Source organism: Dinoponera quadriceps, unplaced genomic scaffold (assembly GCF_001313825.1).
Source record: "Dinoponera quadriceps isolate SergipeBrazil2010 unplaced genomic scaffold, ASM131382v1 scaffold1395, whole genome shotgun sequence".
Taxonomy (NCBI): domain Eukaryota; kingdom Metazoa; phylum Arthropoda; class Insecta; order Hymenoptera; family Formicidae; genus Dinoponera; species Dinoponera quadriceps.
In genome coordinates, this window is record NW_014556488.1 from 141405 (window position 1) to 165449 (window position 24045).

At 38.0% G+C, this 24045-nt stretch overlaps 2 protein-coding genes across 2 annotated transcripts; one reads left to right on the forward strand and one right to left on the reverse strand.

The window, feature by feature from the left end:
• The first annotated feature begins 928 nt into the window (after positions 1-928).
• On the forward strand, positions 929-10304 carry LOC106747775. Its single transcript, XM_014625659.1, has 5 exons — positions 929-1135; positions 1696-2105; positions 2186-2287; positions 2512-2678; positions 3813-10304. The coding sequence occupies exons 1-5, from the start codon at positions 1060-1062 to the stop codon at positions 7486-7488; spliced, it is 4431 nt and encodes a 1476-aa protein (XP_014481145.1). The 5' UTR covers positions 929-1059; the 3' UTR covers positions 7489-10304.
• Positions 10305-10966: 662 nt separating this feature from the next.
• On the reverse strand, positions 10967-23120 carry LOC106747584 (ABC transporter G family member 23-like). Its single transcript, XM_014625226.1, has 15 exons — positions 23054-23120; positions 18846-18987; positions 15380-15624; positions 15134-15311; positions 14911-15004; positions 14628-14843; positions 14398-14504; positions 14085-14310; positions 13781-13958; positions 13470-13585; positions 12658-12728; positions 12332-12420; positions 12085-12261; positions 11470-11556; positions 10967-11388 (listed from the first exon to the last, which is right to left on the reverse strand). Exons 1-15 carry the CDS (start codon positions 23118-23120, stop codon positions 11171-11173), a joined length of 2211 nt encoding a protein of 736 aa, XP_014480712.1. The 3' UTR covers positions 10967-11170.
• Positions 23121-24045: the final 925 nt, after the last annotated feature.

A 24045-nucleotide genomic window follows, 5' to 3' on the forward strand; every position in this document is an offset into this window, starting at 1 on the left:
TCTCGTAGAAGGAGTTTCTTTCGTTTAAGAAGTTCAAATAACTCTCTTCGAGGATAACGCGATAAAATTGCTTGTAGGTGAATATCTTCGAAATTATAAGATATATGAGAACACGTTTTATAAAACAATACTTTTATTTAATACATCTTGTAATTCTACAATTAAAAATTTATCGAAAATATATTTTCAATATATTCTTACCTTTTGTTATAATATTTAGGCTCAAAACTCTGACAAGGGTAAAAGATTTGAGAAGAATTTTACGTTAAGTCCATGTATATATAATGCATTTATTTCCTGAAACTTGATTTTGACTGCTGGAACTGTGGAAATTCATAGTAGAAACTTTAATACGACACTTCAACTATTTATTCCCGCTAATGGACTATGTGGCGCCATCTAGTGGTATCGTGAAAAGAACCGTTACTTTTTGTTAGTTCTAAGAGCTCCGTTAGAGGCGCCATGTTTAAAGAGAAGTGGCGGTAGTACGACTCACTGACAAGTTAGCCGTGTTTTCAAGGCTAAGTTCAACTCGCATGCTTTCCTACTGAAAAAATCGTCTTCGATCTTCCTTCACTATGTAATGAGAAATAAAGATAAAACGACGTTTTCAGCATGAAAACGTGCAAGGCGAACTTGACAAACTGTTAAAATTCAACAACTGATTAAATTTTCAAAAAATGTGATTTAACAGAAAATTAAGGGAATTTTTGTTTTCAAATAGCACAACTCAAATTCGACGGCAAAAAGAACGACAAATTGAACGAATTTCTGAAAACGGTCTAAGCATTGTTAAAGAAAAAATAAACATTTTAAAATGTTTTACACATCGATTCATCGGTCATATGTTGGCTATCCCTACTCTCAGATGATATTTGAGTTTGTATGACGTGCGCATGCTCTGTCTCATGCATTCGCCGCTGGTACGATCAGTTGGTTGCGCGAATTCGTGACAAACGTGTCGTCGTTATCGTTTAATACACTCCCGGTCGATTTGACGGGAAAAGCAGCGGAGGTGCGGTCAGCCGATGCGGCGACGACGACTAGTGAGCGTGCAAAATGGCGCCCACGCGTGTGATTTTGATGTCGTGCGGCAGTTATAACCCGCCGACCAACATGCATTTACGAATGTTCGGTACGTACATACTGATTTATTTTTAGTTCCATCCGATAATATCATCAATAACATCGAAGTTACGTCGCATCATATTTCGCCATCGTACGTGACATTATACTGTTACGCGTGCGTATTGTTATCGTCGTGTTCCCTTAAGCTATGCTTTCTCATTTTTACATATTGTTAATATAAAATTATTTGTAAACTCTCACAAATTGTACATAACTTTATCCATCACATATGTGTATGTTATGATTATGTTGTATTTGCGGGATTTTTCCCCGTAGAACAATAGATAAAATTTTATTTATTTATTTGCATTTATAATTTTTATAATTGATCTCCGTATTAACTTCTTTTACATTTATATTACTTTGTGCGTACTCGTGCGCAATATTCGAGGATGAAGTTGTACGCAATTTTATATTTTATTTTCAGACTTAATTGTTCTTGTGTTCTAGTTTGAACAATGTCTAGTATATAATGTAATTGAATACTGATTTAGGAAAAAAAATCTATACTTTTGTTGTATTTCTATCTGTATCAGAACAGAAAGCAAGAATTTCTGTACATTTTAGAAATTGCACGAGATCATCTGCATCGAATGGGTACACATATAGTTGTGGGAGGAGTGATTTCACCAGTTCATGATGCATACGCCAAGAAAGAACTAGCCAGTGCAACGCATAGATGTGAGATGCTGCGACTAGCGTTGCAAAACAACGATTGGATTCGCTTAAGCACATGGGAGACTAGCCAAAATTGCTGGACGAAGACACGCCTGTGCCTTCAGCACCATCAGAATCTACTCAATTCCATGTTATCCAATTCCAACGACATCAAACATCACATGCAGATAGAAGATATCGAGTGGATACCGGAGAATGTGAGAAACAGCTCTGACAACACACCGATACAGATCAAACTGCTCTGTGGTGCTGATCTTCTGGAAAGTTTTGGTATTTGCGGGCTTTGGCTCGAGGATGATGTGAGTTATTTGCAAAATTAGATAATTACTGGAAAATAAAGGTAACATTAATAGAGATGTAAGATATCTTTGTGTTGCAGATCGATGCAATCGTTGGCGAGCATGGTCTTGTAGTTATAACCAGGGAAGGTTCTAATCCCAACAAATTCATCTACGATTCGGATATTTTATCCAAGCACATGGTAAAAAAATGAAACATTCTAATTAATACTAACGTACATAACAAATATAATAAAGGTTCTTCAATATACGCAACGAAAAATGAATGAATTTTCTCGAAGTGTAGAACAATAAAAGAAAGACATACCAAGTTAAGGAATGCTAACGAGAGAAATAATAACTACTATAATGTTCCGACGAATTCTAAACTATCGCACAATTTGATCTTTTCTCGTCTTACTTCTAGCACAACATTTGTATCGTGACCGAATGGATTCCGAATGAGGTAAGCTCGACGCGAATTAGGCGGGCCTTAAAACGCAGCGAAAGCGTCAGATATTTGGTACAGGACTCCGTTATCGACTATATCTACAAGAACGAGATTTACGACACGAAAACGGCGGATGTGACAATGTGAGTTTTGAATTCCCTGTTTGGCACAGTCAGCATTTTAGACGCATCTCTGTCCTACTCACGACGAATTTTTTTTTATTCCACTTTGTTATTCGTTACTTCAATATTTTCAATTTGCGGGAAAGTACAAGAAAAAATGAGGATATATCTGAAATTGCGTAGATTTGCAACGATTCGCGCAAAACTTAGATTAAGCTAAGTTAAATTGACGTTCAATTAAGTATAGGACACCCTTTTTTTTTTTAAGTGAAACGTGATACACAATCTTTGCATTGATTGCCGCAAGAACTTGAAGAATTCACGAATACAGAATTTTTATTATATCTCGACAAGGCCCGCTGAAAATTAGTTAAAATTAATTTTTATACGTAATTTACATATTTTATCGGAGATAAGATATTACGTTTTTATATCAATTTTATATCAATTGTAATTGGTAACCTTAGAGTATAACTATGTGTGGTAGTATACTTTTAATTCTTGAACCAAAGTTCAGTAATATTTTCGCTATATAATATTGCTCAATCTAGTCTTCCTGATTGTCTTCCGACAAAATGTATTTATTCGTGACATTGCATTCTGTTTATCATAATGAATGTAAAGCCTAGATAGCACAAAGATATCGTAAAATCGTCCAGAATATATGTAGGAAGTCCTGCGTAGGACGATCTCAGAACATTTTGTTCTGTGTGGAAGATTTAATTCTCACGGGTAGCGATATTAAATGAACTTGACATGTCGTGTCATTTTCTTATGTTCTTTCCTCTTTATGTTATGTTAAGGATTCTTATAATTTACTTGACATTGAATAAACGTTCTCGAATATATTTTATTTATTCATCCCTCTTTATGATACACACGCAAGCTCATCCTTCATACTTTCTCACATTTTTTCCACAACCTCGGGTCGAACGTCTAAGATATCCCTGTGTCGTGGGCTACTGTTGCATAATATTGCGCTAACCAATGAAAGATTGGTTTTCTCGGAAAACTCACGACGCGCGAATATCTATGAAGACACGGCAGTTTATATCGGCTCATGACGCTTAGTTTAAGTGTGAAAACAATATCCCATAAAGAATTGTCTTTTTCACGCTGCGCGCCGGGACACCGTTGGTTGGTTGGACACTGAAGTAAGTTGGAACTGCCGTCGCCGAATGCGAACAACTATCTGCACATAGAGCCCCGTTATCTGAACGCGTTCCTAACGCCGTCGCCCACCGACGTGACCATGGGCTCGCCGAGCCCGATCGAGATCATGAGCGCCGCGTCCGTCGACGTTCCGGACGCGGTGCTGTGCAGGAACCTGCAGAATGTCGTCGGCGCCGCCGAGGCCCGCGAGCAATTCATTAGCGCGTTAACCGCCGACAACGGCAACATCAAGCATGTAGCATCTAGAGCGGCGTACCCGGGTCAGGCGAAACAGATCGTCGTCGCCAGCGAGAACGGTGTCGTGCGAATCTTGGATGAGGTAGGTGGTCCGCTCGACGAGCCCGCGGCGAAGCTTCGTCAGCCTGGTCCCTCGACTTCCGGCGAGAGTGCGCTGAAAAGGGACCGTAGGTCGTCAAAGGGTAAAATTCACGTCGGACAGTGGGAGGCTCTTTCAGATTTCAGCTCTGACACCTCGGGTGTAGATTTAGATCGTGCGGTGAACGAGATCGTGGCGAATTCTAACGAACTGACATTGGAAGAAGGTAGCGATAGGTCAACGGTAGGCGGCGAGTTGGGACCCGAAATCGTAGACTTAGGTTCGAGTGGCGATTGCAGGGTAATAGTGAATATTCAGCCTGTTGCTTCTAGCGAAGTAGCGTCGGAGAGCGCGGTAAGAGGTAAAAATACGCAAAGGGAAGCCGATATAAGTTTAGGCTCGAGTGACGATCGCGAGGTGATGACGCAATCTGATCAATCGAGTTCTAGCGAACTGCGGCTGAGGGAATGTTGCTGGCCGACGAGGGGACACGCCGTAGTCGGCGGCGGAGAAATAATCCAGATAGGAGAATCAGGTGCCAATGAGTCACGGCGAATCGTAGACAAAGGAGAGCAAGGTTCTGCCTTGATTTTAGAGAGCGATGGTAGCAATGAAGAAATCAATTCGAGGAAAGAACTAGTTAATGTAGAAGCGGATCTTGTTCACATGGACGGTGTCGTCAAGGTTCAGCCTGGTCATTTGAGTCATAGCATAGTCGCGGAGAAAGAAGATCATAATTTAAGGATAGGAAAAGCTAAACTCGATGTGAGAAAAAACAGCTATGAATATTTAGATGACAAAGAGGTGGGCGCACTCAGTCCGGAAAGTATTCTAAAGAATTACGACGTATTCGATGATAGAGGAACCGGTTCTAGAAAAGAAACTGCCGACTTTGAGTTGGACAAGACTAAAAATTCAGAAATCAAAGCTTCGCCGTTAAACATCTCGATGACATCACTCGATGGCCGTCATGAGTGCGCGCTCTCCGACTTCAGCGTAGACAAGGAAGACTATCGACTTAGTCAGTATGGATCCGAGGAAGATGAAGAGGATGAAGATGAGTTTCTGTTTAGTGCCAAATTGAGTTTAACCGATGGTCAAAGAGAGAATGCGATAGACGACGATTCTGCAAATGACAGCAAGATCGGTGCCAATGTTCAAGTAGTCAGTAGTACGATAGTTCGCAAGAGCCATGAAAACGCTTCTAAAGGTATTACGACAAAAGAGACTGATGAAGAAGCGCGATTCGTCGAGGAAAGATCACCTTTACAGAGCGAAGAAGACAGAATGATCGACGTTGGGAAAAGTAAGCAGACGGAAGAAGCGTTCAAGATGCGAGGGACTGATAAAGAGAACCAAATGCAGAAAGGATCAGAGTTGGATGCTCACTCTTTGGAAAAGCGGACGATATCTTGCGATTCGAATTCTGAGATAGACGGCAAATACCTGAAATCAATCGTGAACTCGCGCAAGAGTCCGAGGAAAGTCAAGGACGGCCAGATGACTGAGCTTAAGGAACCGAAGAATCGGCAATCCGAAGTTCTTCAAAATTCACCTATGGAGAGGAAAGGTTCCGGAAAGGTCAAGCAAAGTGAAATCACTGAAGCCGGGGCTGGTATCGAGAATAAAGATCAAATAATTAACGATCAAAAGATATATTGCTCAGGAGAAGTCTTCCAAAATTCTCTAAGATCAGCTTCCACGAAGACAAAGAGTTCTATGAAAGTTAGGGGACATCACACGGGTGAAAATGATCGCGAGTTCAAGGATCAAAGTAAGTACGTTAGCGACCGAGAGACCGGGAAAGTTTCTCAAAAATTGTCAACTAGCGCAAAGAGTCCCAAAAAGCTCAGAGAGAAACAGATTTACCATAAAAGCGGCGAGATGAAGGATTACGATCGAGCTATCAACGATCGCGTTATTTCCCAGCTTGAGGAAGTCTTTCAGAATTCTGTAAAGAAGCCTTCCACGAAGACAGTAGAAAGTCCAAAGAAGATATCCGAAATTCACGTTGAAACGAAGGAGCAAAATCTGCCGGTGCATCGATCCGCCGATAATCGACAAGCGGGTGAAGAAGTTACTCAGCATTCCTCTAAAATATCTTTTACGGAAAGCCCGAGGAAGACTCAGAAGGACGCGAAAGCGAACGATAAGAAGACCGTTGACGATAACACGAAGCAGAATTTTAACGAGATCAAGGACGTGTACACGAGGAAGGTGCGACGTTACAACGTGCCTCTTCAGGGCAGCCTGGACTCGATGATCGTGTCCGATGAGTCGTTTGCGCCAAAGCCCAAAAAGGACGACACCTTCTCGAAGAAGTCCAAGAGTTACGAGTCGATCAAGCGAATTCAAGAGGTGTTCCTGGGCACGCCGGGCAAGATGTCGAGTAGTTCACAGCTCGACATCCCAGACGAGTTTTGTTCCATTTGCTGCTACATGAACGAGATTACATTCCGGACGGAGGAAGAGATCAGCAGTCCGAACCAGGAGACCTTCTATACGCTCAGATCCACCTGCAGCTCATTGGCCGACGACGACGACTCCACCGAATGCGACATCTGCGGCTCGCTGAACCAGCAGGAATCCGAGGGCAAAATAGTGATGGACTCGGCCCACGGAGAGATACCCTGCGAGCTCTGCAGAATCTGCGGCGAAATGGACGGCAGTTATGATCAGAACACCATGATACCGGCGGATAGATACGCCTTCAGGCTCGTCGAGCCGAACCAAGACGACGACGACAGCTTTGAGATTGAGAATTGCGGCTTTCAAAGCGGCACGGAATCGGCCGACGATCGAAGCCGAGTTTCCGAGAAGGAGAGCATCAAAGAGTCCGACAGATCCAAGTCGCGCTCATTGTTCATTCATGGCTCCTCGATGGTGAGAGACCAGCCTCGTGAGCTGTACTTCATTCCCAAGGACGAGATCGCCATCTTAACGAGCGGGACGAGGAAAGTCGGTCGCAAAGGTTCCCTGTTCAGGAAGAAGGAAGAACTGAATGTACGCGATAACAGACGGTACTCGTCGGTGGATAGTCTGCAACTGGCGAAGATGTCTGCGAAGACGGCCGACAAGGCGCTCAAAGTCGCGAAGAATCCGACCCTCGTCGCGTCCGCCGATAATCTGCGGATCTCGAGGAGGTCCAAGTCCCTGCAGAGATCAGCCGACGACGTAGGCCGCCGGAGCTCTCTCACCGATAACTTGGAGGGCCTAGCAAGGAAGGAAGAAGACGCAACGCAGGCGGTCCAAAAACCCAACGCCCGTGACAAGGAAGCGGTAAAGATGATTCTCACGCAACATGGAATCAAGATTATTAGTGAGAAGGAGACTGCTTTGTAATAGGAGTAGTCTGAGCACTGAATGACCTAGAATGGGGGGGATCACGTAGAAATGACTCGCGAGAAAGGCTACTGATCTGGATGAGTAAATTCAAATGAAAATCTATATACCGCTTGTTTATTACTAACCGAAAATTTGGAAGTGGAGAACACTTTCGAGCCTTTCCTCGATATATACATAAATATATATATATATGAAACGAAAAAAATAAATGTCAAACGGATTGTTGTAAAAATAATAGACGTAAAGTAATTATATATGAATTATGAATTGTAATTACGCCGCATCTTGGCTTTGCATAAGTATTTGTGCCGTTGCAGTATTATATATAATAACTATTGTGTGATGGTTGTACTGTTGTAATATTGCCGTAATAATTACGAACGATATACCATATACAAATCGATAGCTCGGTATCGATAGAAAGGACCAACAGCGGAAATTGTTATTCCCGATCGAAGATTGGGAAATTGTTGGATGATTTATGCAAAACTTGCAAATGATATAACAAGACAATCTTAGTAATATTACTGTTAATGTAACGAGAAAAAACAAAGAGCCGTGTTATACAATGACTGTAAATAATGATGCGATACATCGATTTAAAGAGATAGCGCTTCGCTCGAGAATGAAAACGCGAAGCGTGCGAAAAGTAGTGCCAGATGTGCCAAAAATATGTGATAGAATTTGCATTATTTTGTTACTCATCCATTCGAAGAATTTCTTCGCAAGATCAGTATTACCGTTTGTAGTATTTTTCTCGTCGTTATCAGCATGTTGTATGAAGAGTCTAAAACGAAGAGTTTCTTCCTAAAATCGCAGTATCGCGCCGTATAGTACTTCGTCCGTAGGAACTTTTCTATCATCAGTTTTTAATCGGTTAGTTATCATCGTTAGCTGGTGCAATAATGTTGACATGCATATTACTAATCGTTCGAAGACCCCATGAATGCTGCTACTTCCCATAACCCGCTTAATTTTCCCTTTAGCGGCATTAAATGATGCATTTTGTATCTTTGTTAGACTCGTCAAGCTGCCATTAAGTATTTAGAATGCTAAACGTTTATTGATGAGTCTTGTCTTTCTCTATTGCATGACGTTATGTGTCTTTATCGTTTGAGACATATTCATTGAGTTGTGATGGAGAAGGCGTTTTGATGTTTCCAGATGTAATTTTTACTACCGCATCGAAAACACCTAAGAATTAAAATGAGACTGTCGACGTAGTGTACAGTGTAAATTCTTATCTCCATTGGGAATGTACAAACTACGTTGAAAACTATGGACAGAACCCTGAATTCTGACCTGTAATCTCAGTTGTTATGCGCTATGTTCTCGTCCTCCAATCAACCAGTCGAATCCCGACCTCCAGCTTGGGTGCAATTTTAACGTTCAATGTTGACTGATACGAATTCAAAATCTTAAAGTTAGGCCCTGGAATGATTATGACCTTCGCTTCTTCTTCTTTGCTCCCCTTCTTCTTCTTCTTCTCTTACGTCTGCGTTGCGTTCTTGTGCACTCCCGGATCTGTTCGACGAAAGTAAACCATGATTTTGTTGATGCGACTGCTATCATGTTATTTTTTAACGATTGAGAAACAAAAGTGGAAAAATATACATATAACAATATCAATCTATTTTTAAATGTCATATTGAATCGCGTGTGAATCATCGAGTCGCGTATTATGAGATTCTCTGTCAAAATTGATTCGTAACATTTATATTTTAACGATTGCACAATTTCAAGAAAACAACAATTACACTTCAAGTTTGAGATCTATTATACATAGAGAACGAGTATTTGGCACAAAGTCCTAATTGATGGCATGATGGCGGTCGATAATATAGTCTTTGCTTCTGATGGAGCATGTGACGTGTGTTTTTCCAGGATACAACAAAACCTGCATGCCTACTGTAAGACAGATAGTTGGCTGTCTCGTTGCTGCCCGACCGATCCGATGCCGGCCCCGGCTTCTTCTTCTTTCTGCTAAAAGCCCTAATTGCGCTACTAACGATCCTAATCAGGAAACTAGCATGGTTGTTAGCAGCAGCAGCAGCAACAACAACAACAAGAACAGCAACAACACTTACAGCAACAACGAGAACGAGAACGCACGAAATCGATATCTTGATCGTTCTTACATTTAATTATCTCACTAAACCTATTATCTATTCTTTTATTTATAGATTTTTGAGTACAAGTTTTTGAAACACTGAATATAATTGGTAGCACAGAGAGAGAATTGTTTCTACATTTTTACAATATGGTTATATTTTTACCAGGTTATAGGAGTGATTTCACCGATGTGTTTTAATAATCCACACTATTTAATCAGGGTTATTTATTAAAAACAAAAATAAACATTTTTCAAACGTTTTAAACGAAGAGTACCGCAACGATTAATATTATATTAAATTAATATATTTATCGCATCGTAATTTTATTGCTACAATTGATCGTAATAATAAATATGTTAACAACTATAATTATGGTAATAAATTCCTCATCACAGGTGACATATTACTATAATTATCGTACGACTGTAATCATAATGAGTGTATAATTAAATTAATATATATATATATATACATATAGTTACAGAGAGACCTATATCGTGCTATAATTCTGTATGATAGTTACCGACGAAGATATGATAACCACAAAAGATAAAGAGAATGTTGTTATAAAAAAAAAATAAACGTATTTATTATAAAATAATATTAAAATTAACAATGAAAGCTGATAGTAATGCGATAATAGATAGTAATAATCGTGTACGATACTTGTAGTTTAATGATGATACATAACAAATAATGGTAAATGACNTATATATTATATACTACAATAAAACTAATATAAGTGTGTACAATTATGAACACAAAGTATACATAGTCCGCACATTGTACATGTTTGTACATAGGAAACCGTATACATCTGTGAATAAATGTAAAATTACATTATATCGTATACGGAGGAATATAATAAAACGCAACAAAATTATATCCAACAAGCTTGCAATTTCCAGATTTCTCCTTCTCCTCTTCCTTTATTATCTTTTCACACTTTTCATTATATATAAACGCGTCTTATTTATGTGAAATTCTGCGTGAGATAACAAATATATAAAAATTTACAAAAAAATGTTATGAAATATAATATTTAGTCGTACGCACGCGCGCGCGCGCGCGTGCACACACACACACACTATACTATTTAAATATAACAATATCTTTCTCAATAATTTAAAACCATATAATGATATTTTTGATTATTTCATTACTATGTTTATATCGTTACGATATTACATCAGGATATTTAAAAAATTACCAGGTTTCCACGTTACGGTCATTATCTTATATAATTACATCATAAAATGTGCAGTGTAAGAGAGAGAAATCGTATATATTATATACTACAATAAAATTAATATAAATGTGTACAATTATGAACACAAAATATACATAGTCCATATATTTTTTATTTATATTCACGAGCTTTGTTATATACGCGTTTGTTTTTTTTTACTTATATTTAATATTAATTATGATATAAAGGCCATTGCGCTATACAACCCTCGTGATCATAATTTTAATGATAGTTTCCCTGAGTAAATTTGAAGTTGATTTCTTAGCGGAAATGTCTAATTGTCTTCCTTCGGGTGAATTTCCTTAATTTGTTTTAACTAACTTGAGGATTTCGATCTCAAACCAACTAAACATACGATAAAGAAAAATAATGACCAACCGCAAAGCACGAATAAGCCCCTGTACACATTCAATTCATATATCGATTGTCCTTTGTCTATGACTTCTCTGAGAGACATGGTTGGCAAGGTCATCGGCATAACGTAGCTAATCCAGCGAAGCACTTTCGGCATTCCTTCTATTGGCCACAAGTTTCCTGTTATATGTCATATAAATTAAGTCATTGGGAACTGAATAATCAGAAAAGTTTCACAAAATATGAAAAAAAGAAGCTCACCGCATATAAGTATCAGCGGGAAGAGGCTTCCAGCTGAAGCATAATGTGCCATAGTGTGATTCGTACACATAACGGAGATGAAGAAACCTGAGAATATATCATTTAATTAACTTTTACCATGTTGTACACACACACACACACAGGAAAAATAAATCTGACCGCGCAATCTTCATGCAATACACCTTAGGCAATGTTAATGCCGGTATTAGTGTAACTTTCAAGTTCCATAACTAGGAAAATTCTTAGGAAAAAAATAGTTTGTAACAAAGGTTTGGATTTCGGAAACGTCTCAACGTCAACTATAAAAATATACTATGAAAAACAGAGAGTTCTATTTAAGATTTTTATGACCTCGATTCTCTAATCTTGATAACGATTCTCAAGAACATCGCAAGGTCAAACAAATGTCTACATCATTCCCCTTAATATCCTACAACTTTTGTATAAAACATTTTTCTCACAAATGAGTGTTTTTCAAAAAAATAGGCTTGAGGAAATTAAAGCGGGACACTCTGTATATAATCCTTATGAGTATATAAATACATATCTTAACACATCGTATCGTATATAAATATCTTAATATGTCTTGATATGTCTTGATATTAGAATACTTACCATACATCAATCCGCAGATACCGCTGAAAAAACCAAACCAAACTACGGCGAATATCGATCCTGTGCACTTTAGGCCCCAGATGGGGAAACATAAACATAGCGTCATCGTAGTGTTAATGATTACGATGATATTTTGAGTCAATATGTGGGATGTTAGAATCTCCGCAGTTGTCACTCCTGTCGTAAATTTCACAATTTTATTCGACGATTTTTATATTTATTATTTATTCGAAACTCAAAAAGTTACCTTGAACAAGACTTCGGTTCCACACACCCTCTCCCCGTTCTGTGATTATTAAAGATGTAGAGATCGTAGTAGCCAAGAAGAAGAGAAGCCTAGAAAAACATAAATAATTTCACGTATGCTGTCGGATAGTATTTTTAAACGATCATATTGCCATTTGTAATTTGTGAATCATAATCGTGAACACGAATATACAAATGGATCGCAACATTTTAGGAACTCGTCCCGGATAAGTTTTCGATATAAAAATTAGCTCTTATATGAATATACTTGGTATCATTACTGTACTAGTTTTATAATTATTATGTTCGATACTTTTAGTTGCTTACGTCAATATGTAGCCCGGTGCCATAAAACGTTTAAAGTCGGTATCCATTACTCCGTAAACAGGATCCTCAAGCTGAAATTTTATTTGGGATATTACTTTTAGTCTACGTAACTATTTTTCAATGTTGAATTTTATAATATTGAGTACATATAAGGCAGTTATAAATTTTATTTGCAGAGTGTGTTGAAAATTCTAACTTTCATCAGGAAAGAGTTAAATTGATCATGCTCATAACATGTGAAGCGAGCATGATGTCGATATATCATCTGCGTCCTCGCGACTCCCTCGCGAGTGATCTTCCAGTCATCAACTTAAATTATATTTGTCATTTTGAACATCGTGATCGTCGAATTAAATCGTGTTGCGTCCTGCAATGGTGGTTGCGGACAATAAGAAGACCGTTCTAATCGTCAAACGCTGCGAAGAATTCGACGAGCGCTCAGGAAGGCCGATCGAGCGAGTTCTGAACACGTTTGTTCGACAAAGCCGGAGAACGTCTCCTCACGCCGTGAACTGTAAGGGTCAGATCGCCACTCTGCCTCGTCTCAGTGACTGAATAAACCATTGCCTTAACTGCAATCGATTCCTAACTATTTTTTTCCCTACATCGATCCTTCACTGCATTCCGTGTCCTGCGCTGGGCAGGTCCAGCCGGAGCGATACACTCTGACAGTTGAGTGCATTCGCTAACAGAGTGTTTCTTTGATTAATTCTTTGTTCGAGAATTCAGTTTAAGAAAGAGAAAGAGAGAGGATTACAGTGCTGTAAGTATATATATATATATATACACATATATATATAAAGTATGCTTACATGAATAGGTAGATTGGCGAACTTCGGTGAAATCCTACAGTCTTTCATCACGTCCTTGTAGAACTCAAAGAAACGATCGAACAAATTCTTCTGAAGGAAAAGCCCGATTTGTCTATCTGTTGGACAAACGTCAGCACGAATTTAATTGAAACTTCGTTTTGAACATATTTATTCGCTGCTGCATAGATTTCGACGGACTTTAAAGTCGATTTAGGAACGATATCAGTGAATATCACATGAGGATAATTAAGTAGATTACGATGGATAGTTTTATATAACATAAACCCCAATTATAGAATTTAATAACATACCACCCATATCGAGAGAAACCTGAATTTGTCCAGCGATAATGTCGCTTTCCTCGACATTAATGAAGTCCTCCATTCGAGTCCAAAGAGCCTCGGAAAAGTTTCGGCTAAAATATATCCAGCCGGAAAGTTTGCCGTTCTGCACATCATTAGTCGCTTCGGAAATGTCTTCGTAGTACTTCTGTCAACAGAATATCGGTAGTGGCCACATCAAAAAGTTCTTTCGTTCTGTTTTCCTTTTTTTATCTGCTGAGGGCAACAGTTGCGTATATTGCGCATGGGTACAAAAGAACCGACGTTGTCGTACCTTCTTCGCAATCGAATCACCGACTTGCTGCAGAAATTTGCAACTGAGGTTGCCGAAATGGCATGTGTATTCTTCCTCATCGTACCAGACGTTCCCGAAGTTGCCGTCGCAGTTGCTGGCTTCGTCATTGACAATGCCGATTGTCAAGCCTTTTGGATCCCGGCCGACTCCGATAAAAAATGTACACACTTGGAGTATCGGGAATAACACCGCGAAGGCTAATCCTCTGAGAAACAAATTGTTTTGCTCGTTGAAAGTAATGGTGACGTAAATTTAAATATCGGCAAGAAAAACCATCGATATAAATACATACGAATAATGACGTAGAAACTGGATGCTATTTTTTATCATCAGAGCTTTGAATCTTTTCCATCGCGACACTTTCCTTTCCTGGTTTTCCTTGTACGTTGTAGTTTTATCCTTTATAATCCGAAGAGGAGAGAAATAATAATTAATAATAACTGTTAATGGAATCGCAATTGCGATAAATAATAATTATATTAGGAGATAATAACAACCTGATGCGCTTAGAACTGTTTTTACCTTTGTTCGCCTATTTTCCTCCTGGCACGATATCTCGTTTTCAGAATTTTCCACTTTGCTCTTCCGAGCCGTAGATCCGCTAGTGACAGCTAAATTTTCTTCCTGCGAACGACTTAGTATCAGGAACGCCTCTTCTAAGGAAGTGCATTGAAATCGCTCCAATAATTGATTCGGCGACGATTCCACTAACAATTTGCCGTATCTCATCAGACCGATCTATGATCGATGACAGAGATTAATAACTGAAAAATTCTAACAGAGTACGGTAGAACAACCGACTCACTTTATTCGCGTCCTTGGTCTCCTCGATGTAGTGCGTTGTGATCAGCACTGTGATGTTGTCTTCCTGCGTAATTTTAATCAGGTGGGCCCAAATGCTGGGAAGGAAAGGACACTTGACAACTGTCTGTCCCGCATTACGTCTTGCTAACTTTACATTACATTTCTACAATTCTCGGATCTCTAGCGCGCAGTAAGGGCGGGCAAGGAAAACAAAATCCACTTACTTCTCCCTCAAAACCGGGTCCACACCGACGGTGGGCTCGTCCAAGATCAAGAGTTCCGGCCTGTGAATCAGGGCAGCGGCAAGGGACACCCTCCTCTGCTGACCACCGCTCATATTCCTCACCAGATGATTCTCCGGTGGTAATTGGAGCAATTCTGAGAGGAACTTCTGCCTCGTCTCTGCGAAACATAACAAAAGACTTTCGGTTATCTCGACCGCAACCACTCGCGTCGAGTCTTCGTCCTACCGATTTCGTCGTTTTCGAGACCATTGATCCTGCCGAAATAATAAAGCGCATCGTTCCTCGTGAACTCGCCCACGAGGGAGATTTCCTGCGGCATGTAACCAACGCGGGGTCCTGGTATCCCGGAGCCCTCGCTGCCGGGATTTCCACCCAGGACCCACACTTGTCCGCTGTTGAGACGTTGGACACCAACGATGCAGGATAACAGGGTGGTTTTGCCGCAACCACTAGCGCCCAATAATCCGTAACTGTTTCGCATGATAAGAATAGAAAGTTAATTTTTCATTACAATTAACGGCCGAATAATAGAACGTGAGATTTCGACAGCGGTTAATCCATGTTCGATTGGAGTCGCAGATCGCGTGGCTTTTTCCTTCAAAGCTTTCGCATGCTTATCTCCATAATTTTTGCACTTCGTCGAAGAACAATAGTGTTTATAATTGCCCGCGTGAATAGTAATCAGTCTGAGCGGTCAGATGACAGGCAGGTGGCTCGTAAAAAAACCATGTTACTCACTATCACTGACAATCTCGCAGTCGCGATGTCGTTAAGTTCGCAACCATATAACGATCAACCGCCGACGAAAACGATTTAATGATTCAGCTAACCTAACTTGTCCTTGATAAAGTAATAAGTGATTTGATTTTTAATGGAATGTTTTCTTGGAAAAGTAAAGGAAGATGAAAAAGATATGTCGATGGCTTCGAGTCAATATGGAAGAGGGAAGAGTCGGAAAAATTGACTTTTGTTCGCCCAAACTCTTTTGTTTCCACTGAATCGCGATACAGCGGGAATGATATCGTTATCGAGTGCGGCATCATAAAATCATCGGGCGAGCTCGCAACTCGCTTCAGTTTCGCCACAACACGATGATGATCAGCTGCATCTTGATTCTGTCGTTTGCAGCAAAAGCGATCTCTTCCGTCTCGGTACAGGGATCATTATCAATGCTCGACGACGGTACGGTGTCGATTAATCTTCACGCGAATAAATCAAGCAATGGTGTTGACGAAATGGTCGGAAAATTACACTCGGCAAGGCGGATTACTTTGACGGTCGATTTTGGTGGGAAAATTGCAAACATCCAACAGACGATGCTGAAGATTAATGACGGAATCGATCGCTATCAAAATTATCTCGGTGAGTCGATTTGTTCTTAATTGGAGCCCGTAAAGAAAGTGCAGACGTTATATATTACATGCTGAAAGGTTTGATGTTTTTCAGTGATGAATTTCAACAAGATAATACCTTCGATAAACATCGTGGAGCCTGAAATGGTGAGTCGTGCGATAAACGGTGCATCGTTAGACAAATCTGACTCGGCTAACGCAAAAACCGGAGGAACTGTGCTGAGAGAGGTACTTTGCAAAACTTTGTACAAGGACGACTTCGTGGGAAACATAATCTCTCGAACGTGCAACATAAATCTAATATCATTAGACGAAGAGAGAAAAAGTAATACAGATAGAGATCACAACAAAAATAGATCGAAGCACGACGCTATAATTGAAAATGAAATTCCGTTGGAAATAGGAGCGCGAATGTTGAGTCATTCTGCATTAGCGACTGGTAATAGTAATTCCAAAGGGAAAAATTCCACCACTGCTGAGATTAAACCCGTCAGTCAAGAAATTAAAATGAACGAATCTACCGCGTTTGGAAATAGTTTCACTGATGAGAATTCTTTATTTCAAATGCCTCAAGATAAATATTCATTTGCGGTAAAAAATACTTCACTGAACACAAGAAAATCCTCAAAGCAAAACGTTACCAAGAAAGGAACATCGAATAATGTATTTGTGACGAAACTTAGCGATCCTGAAAACCGGTTTCAATTATTGAAAAAAGCTTCAGTTCTTTTGTCAAACAAAAGTAATATCAAATTTTCTGCAGCAGATAATAAACAGAAAGCAAGTCATGCCATGTTGCACGCGTTATTGCAAAAAAATATCACAAACGTTCCAAGGATCTTTTCTCGTAGAACGTTCCAAGCAATCGTTCCTTCGAGTAACGATCGGAATATGCTAAATCAGCCTCATGTGTCGAAAAAAAAAATTGCAGTAGAACAACATGATAATGTTGTAGCGGCAGGAGCAGGGACAAAAATATACAGGTTATCGGCGATGGATGAAATTTTAAGTGCAGTGAATCAAGTCTTGCCGACGGAAGAACCCGAAAAGATGCCGTCGAAAGGATCGAAAGTGATTTCCGCAGTGTCTTGATGCTGGAGCCCGAAGGAGATTTTCTGACTGATTCGTTCTAAAGCATGTAATTTGCAAGATAGCACGAGTTCACAAAAAAATAGTTTTATCAAAGCTAGAAGCTATTTATATTTGACTACAAATATAAGGCTACAGTCCGATCTATCGCTTCTCGTGCACACATTTTGTGGATATTCATACAGGAAATTTTCGAAGCCTGACGTGTTGGTGAAATTTGGTTTGCGGCATTATTTTCAACATTCAAAAATCTTTAAGAAACACTTTCTAGCTCAAAGTAATTTTTGGTTGTAAATTAGTGCAATTTTCATTGCACATACGTTATGCACGTTGTAAAAAAAGAATCGTAGATTCAATTTTTCAAGAATCATAAATAATAGAAAGGGTTTCTCCTTCTATACGGGTGTTTATACTAAGCGAAAATCATGTAATTATTGTGCAATGTATGACGTAATTGACAGCAATTTAAACGATCGGTGAATGTTCGTGGAAAATTGCATGACGACAATTTCAGCTCGTTTATACGAAGGATAAAGCAATTAGGTTTGGGCTGCTGCAAAAGACTTGTCTCGTATTTGTGGAGTAAAACATAGTGGAAATGCCATTACATGATACTCGAATAATTGCAATAGATCAAATTCGATGAGAAAAGAGAGTCAAAACTTGCACGCACGGGAATGGCATGAGATACAATCCTGTCATCAAATTGATTTAATGTATGATTATTTTGAAGTTATTTAACAATTACGTCACGCTACGAAGTAAGGAGAATTTATTGGTTTTCGTGAAGATTGTACAAATAGTAAAAAAGAGAGGAGAGGAGAAGGATAAAAGTTATTCTTCCTTCTCTTATTGCCCGGGCATAGTGGCCTCTTTCATATGCCTGTGGTGTGTACGTTGATTATATATAGGTATATATAGGACAGCTACAGCTGATTCCGAACGGCAAATTCTTAGAGAGGCGTTCATAAAGATTATGGAATGCCACATTAAGTCCTCGGCACGCGGTGCTTATTTTCGTGCTTGATCTAAAGAAATCTATTTACGTAATATGGAGATGAGGGAGATGGGAGAGGGAATTATTCCACATGTGACGTAATATTGGGAGGAAGTTCAATACTTCATGACAAAATGTGACAAAAGGATATGAGTAAAAAATACTCAAATTTTGCGTGACGTAATTATTTAATAACCCCTTCCACTGGCTGCAGGAACATAGCTGTTTATTGACAAATGTAGCGATTACTCACATGGAACCCCTGGACACCGTCATGTCCAGACCATCGAGTACCACTTTCTCGGACTCGTAACGCTTTACAGCGTTCCTCACGACGACAGCCTCCTGCTGTACCATCTCGCGAAACGGTGAGGGCTGCTCGCTTAGCGACGTAACTACAACAGAAATATGTCGCAGTCTTGTAACACCTCTTGTGAATAATAACGAATGAAAAGAAAAAAATTACATATTGATTTACTAATTTATTACAAAGCAAAAGATATATACAGACGTTTGACGCGTACATTTTTGCATTAATGCTTTAACGTATATTCAATATTGCTATACTGTATAATTTTAACAATAAACTTTAGAGTTTATTATATGTAACCTTTTACACACAAACTGTCACAGAAGTTTCCTAAATCTATTATTTATTTTTTTCTTTTTATAACTTAAATTTTGTCACTCAAAAACATAAAAACTAATTTTTTTCAAGAGAGAATTTCTCCCAAACTGATTTTATCCTCCAAATCTGCGTATACGAGCAACTTATTGACGATTTATTGTTAGATAGTAATTCTTGGAGGATATATTTGGACATAAAAAATATAGAATATGTCTCTTTATTTTATGAAATTTATGCATATGTTAAGCATTACAATATTTAGGAACACTTCAAATATTTATCAAAATAAAAAGCAAAATATTCTAGAATTTATCATCTACATCGACTGAAAAATTGCTAAGATGGATTACTGATTTATACTTGACATTCGGTTTTTCTGTTGCGCTGATGAAACTCGGTAAGAACTAAATGTAAAAATCAAGCTATTATAAAACGTAAGTCTATAAAAAGTTACAAAGTTTGACATTTATTAAAAGTTGTATATTTCTGAAATACGGTCAGAAGATGCTTTGTTTTTTAGATTCCACATAGTGTATCTTTTTATATAATACTTCTATTGTAGGTATATCAACGTTTTTTATATATTTTCTATACTTTTTTCTCTAGCACATGTTATTAAATTTAACTGTATACATAAAACATCTATTCTAGATTTTCTAACTGAAGTCTGGCGAAATGAATGTTGAGACACTTGATGCTAAGTTACGAAACGTGGTAATTTTTAGTTATTACTGAGTTTCGTAACATACCACCAACTATCAGTTGTAAGACACGATTTATGGCTTAATTAATAAGCAAACATGACTTGCAAATGTTAAATTTCTTTTATAGTAAATATTTGATTTTTAATTAAAGTATTTGTCTATTGAATCGATTACATGATTATATACTATATCGTTATTTTCTCAAAAATAAGCAGATCGAGATGTCAAGATGTCAAAAATATATATTTATTCATAATATGTCTGCATCATATTTGATATAATAATGTAACCGATATAATAAAATTGTCATATAGTGCTGAATACAGCGTGTCTGACTGATAATTAAATGTAAGTGCAGATTGAAACTTGCGATTACATCTTATAACAGGTAAAAAATATAATAATAGAACAAAAATGCAACATGTTTATGTATATTACGTGTAATTCGATTGTAATTCTATAGTATTTGTCTTGGCTGAGTTTCTTAAGGTACTTATATATTTGCAGAAGATTCAGTTAAACGCAAACAGACATAAAGAATACATAACGGTACTTTTTTAGAAAAAACATATTGATAAAAACATAATAAAATATTTATTATAGAAACACACACACACACATATTACGCGCAGTGATTACGTATATGTGAAGTAAACTTAAAATCCTAATGACCGAATATTTTACAAAGCAGGGTTAAAATTAGTTATAAGGATATGCGATATTAAATGAACAAATTATATAATTAATTGATTAGTTGAAGTATGAAAATTGATTGCTAACACATAAAAGATATGTGTGTGAAATGTTTTTAAATTGCTTCAGGAATTATCTTACAATACACGCATGTAAAAATGTTGAAAAAAACTTTAAAAATAGTGCTTGAAAATAGTACTTATAAAGAATTTGAATAAACCTATTTTAAAACTGTTTTATTTTTTTTACGTATCACCTTGTTATCTGCGAGCTGGCTTGGATCTGAGTAGACTATCTTTGCGTGTGATTTTGTAATCGATGAGTTTGGTACGTTTTATCCTTCGTAAATTCCTTTTGAGAAGCGTTTTACGAATGGCAAGATATGTCAACTAGTTAAAATATGTATGAAACGCACAGTACATCACGGAAACAATCACATGAATAATTGATACATGTCACAGAAATAATAGCCAATAAGTTTTTTATTCTTTGCCTTCTGGGCTTGTCTTGAAATATAATATTAACAGTCAACGTTGCTCCACTCACGTTACCCTGACTGGTAGCTGCTGAAGAAGCAAACGGCCTTTTATATAGCCAGTTCGTACTCCCACTTTTCGTACACACAAGTATGCTTTATGCTGAATAACTTTTATTTATAACTCAGACAACTTTTTGACATATATGGCGTACGATATTAATAAATACGATTATATAATGTACATAATACAAATTTTTGTTTTATTATGACACGTTAGTTTAACTAAAAATGTTTGATGTCTTATTATAGATGTTATATCTGACCGTAATGAATGAATTTTACATAGAGAGACTTTAAATTTGAAAGTTAATTATGTATTAATGTATAGGAATATATGCATGGGAATATACAGGGTGTCCCAAATCATTCTCGTTTCCTATGTTCAGAGGAATATATGTATAGGAATATACAGGGTGTGCCAAATCATTCTCGTTTCCCATGTTCAGAGGAATATATGTATAGGAATATACAGGGTGTCCCAAATCATTCTCGTTTCCCATGTGCAGATGGAACGTGCGAAACTGAGCAGAAAAGTTATAAACCATTTTGCAAAATACGCAATAATACGTGAGAAATTAATTATTTTGTCTGAGCTAATGAATGGGAAAGGGTAGATCGAGCACTGTATAAAGAAAAACGACTTATTTCTGAAGATTTCATAGATCTCCTATAATGAGTATCAGTTGGTTTCTAAAGGTGCGGTAACGAGCAATAAAAGAGCGGTTCTGACACAAGGTCACGCGTCGCAAAAACACGTTTCCTCCTATTAATTCATACCTATCGTTGTTAGAAGATCTTCAGAAATAAGCCATTTTTCTTTGCACAATGTTCGATCAAATTTTTGCGAATTTTACAAAATGGTATGTGACTTTTCTGCTCAGTTTCGCCCGTTCTACTTGCATACCACGGGAACCGAAAACGGTTTGCTGGATGTGCTGGAATATCCTGTGTAATATCGAGGAAACATTAGAAAATGGAAAAAAAAAACTGATAACTACTCTTGTTTCCTTGGAAAACAAACTGAATCTAAATTAATCAAATATAGCAATTAATTCGTTTTAAATTTATATGGAATATTCTCTTCCTTTGTATAGGAGTTTTTAGAATGGAAAGAGAGATAGAGAAACAAAAACACAAAAAAAGGAAAAAAAAAAGGAAAAAAAAGGATAAAAATATCGTTGACGTAACTTGTTCGGTATTATAAACATCTGAAGCGTTTAATATGCGAGCTACGTTAAATTAACATATGTGATAATGTATTGCCTTAATGAGTTGTATATAATATTGGAATGCTTTAAAGCGTGGCGAGTGTATTATTCGCCGCGTGATATTCGTTGATTCTGAGCACGTTCTACGATAGAGAAACTGGAACATGCTCGGATGCTGGACCGTTAGGAGCATCTCGTCAGGCACGGCCTTCGGAACGAGCTGCGTATGCAGCCGCAGGATGCATCGCATGTACGTAATAAAACTGTCACGGATAGAAGTATCACTCTGGGTCGATGCACTTCGACAGTGGCACAGTGCTCTAGTCGGAGCGCCTTGAATGTCTATACTAGTCGACTCTACTAGAACTAATATCTGCCATAACATGCCTGAGCCGTTTCTTCCTGGATTATATAATTTTAATAATGAATTAATTTTATAGAATCATTGATATTAAAAAGAACCTTTGGTAAATCTTTATTTGAATCTTTATTTGGAAGACTTTCGTGATATATAAAAAGCTCTACCAAATTAATAGTACCAAAATTAATGATACAATGTAAGCCACTGTTGGATACTTTCTTGTGTTATTTAAAGAGATAAAAATATCGACTCGGACGATGTTAATTATTTATTCGCTTATTCTATTATACTTGCTCAATATCCGGTCTATCCTTTCAGTTTATATTCACCTTTTGTGTCCTGGCGCAGACTCCTGGACCACGATCTAATGAAGGACAATCGATCCCACGACGGCATTGGTGCTGAGGGAAGATTTTTCCTAGAGCTGATTAATCACTGCACAAAGCGGACGTCACTTTCGCGACTGACGGAAATACTTCGCAACGGAAACACCGCAACGAGGAGGAATTTGTGGTTTCGTATATCGGCGACAATCGGAGCGCTCAAAAAATCGAGGCACTTTCTGCACTACCACCACAACTACTGACTTTTCGTTCGGCTTTCGATTTAACGAGCCGGCGCGCGATGATTTTTTTTCCTTTTGACGACTTTCTCGCCACCTTCTTTTCTCCGGTTATTATTTATTTATCTAGGCGACACGCACACGTTTCACCGTATATGGATCATATGATGTACGTCTCGCCGCTTCCTTGCTCGCTCTACCGATAAGATCGTCAAAATCAAGTCAGTTTTGATCCTTCATTTTGGCAAGTATAGATGTAATATCGAGAAACATATACATACACCCACATACACACATATTAGATAATTTCAAAGTCAATTTTCAGATTTCTCAGATTTTTGAGTCGTTCTCTTCCCGAGAAAGTAAACTGAAGCGTATGAAATATTAAAAACAAATCTATCAAGAACTCAACATTGATTAGCAAATCAGATTAAACACGAGATAATTATTCACGAAAATATATACACTTCACAGATTATTAATCATAACATTAATCATGAAAATATAGTCTTATGTAATTTTCATTTTAAATCAAGATTATCATTGAGGTTGTTGTTCTAAGTTAAAAAGAAGAGCGGTTGGGAAATTAAACATTCTCTGTCACTTTACTAAAGCTATTAGTGATACATGCAAGGTTCAAAGTACGGATTGCTCGGAACTCCGTTCTCTCCTACCTCTTCACGTGAAAATCACATCCGTATGGTAAAAGTTTTTGTGAATAATTTGACAAAAGTTCGGATTTGACAAAAGTTTAAAGGA

Bases quoted from the DNA above. Each gene is read 5' to 3' on its own strand.
- LOC106747775 (XM_014625659.1), top strand. From the start codon at position 1,060: ATGGCGCCCACGCGTGTGATTTTGATGTCGTGCGGCAGTTATAACCCG. The intron at 2,106-2,185 runs GTGAGTTATTTG...TTTGTGTTGCAG, and splicing joins GGCTTTGGCTCGAGGATGAT to ATCGATGCAATCGTTGGCGA. The intron at 2,679-3,812 runs GTGAGTTTTGAA...TGGACACTGAAG, and splicing joins AAAACGGCGGATGTGACAAT to TAAGTTGGAACTGCCGTCGC.
- LOC106747584 (XM_014625226.1), bottom strand. From the start codon at position 23,120: ATGCCGTCGTGGGATCGATTGTCCTTCATTAGATCGTGGTCCAGGAGT. The intron at 14,844-14,910 runs GTGAGTCGGTTG...CATCGATCATAG, and splicing joins AGACCAAGGACGCGAATAAA to ATCGGTCTGATGAGATACGG. The intron at 14,311-14,397 runs GTATGTATTTAT...TTTGTTTCTCAG, and splicing joins CAGTTTCTACGTCATTATTC to AGGATTAGCCTTCGCGGTGT.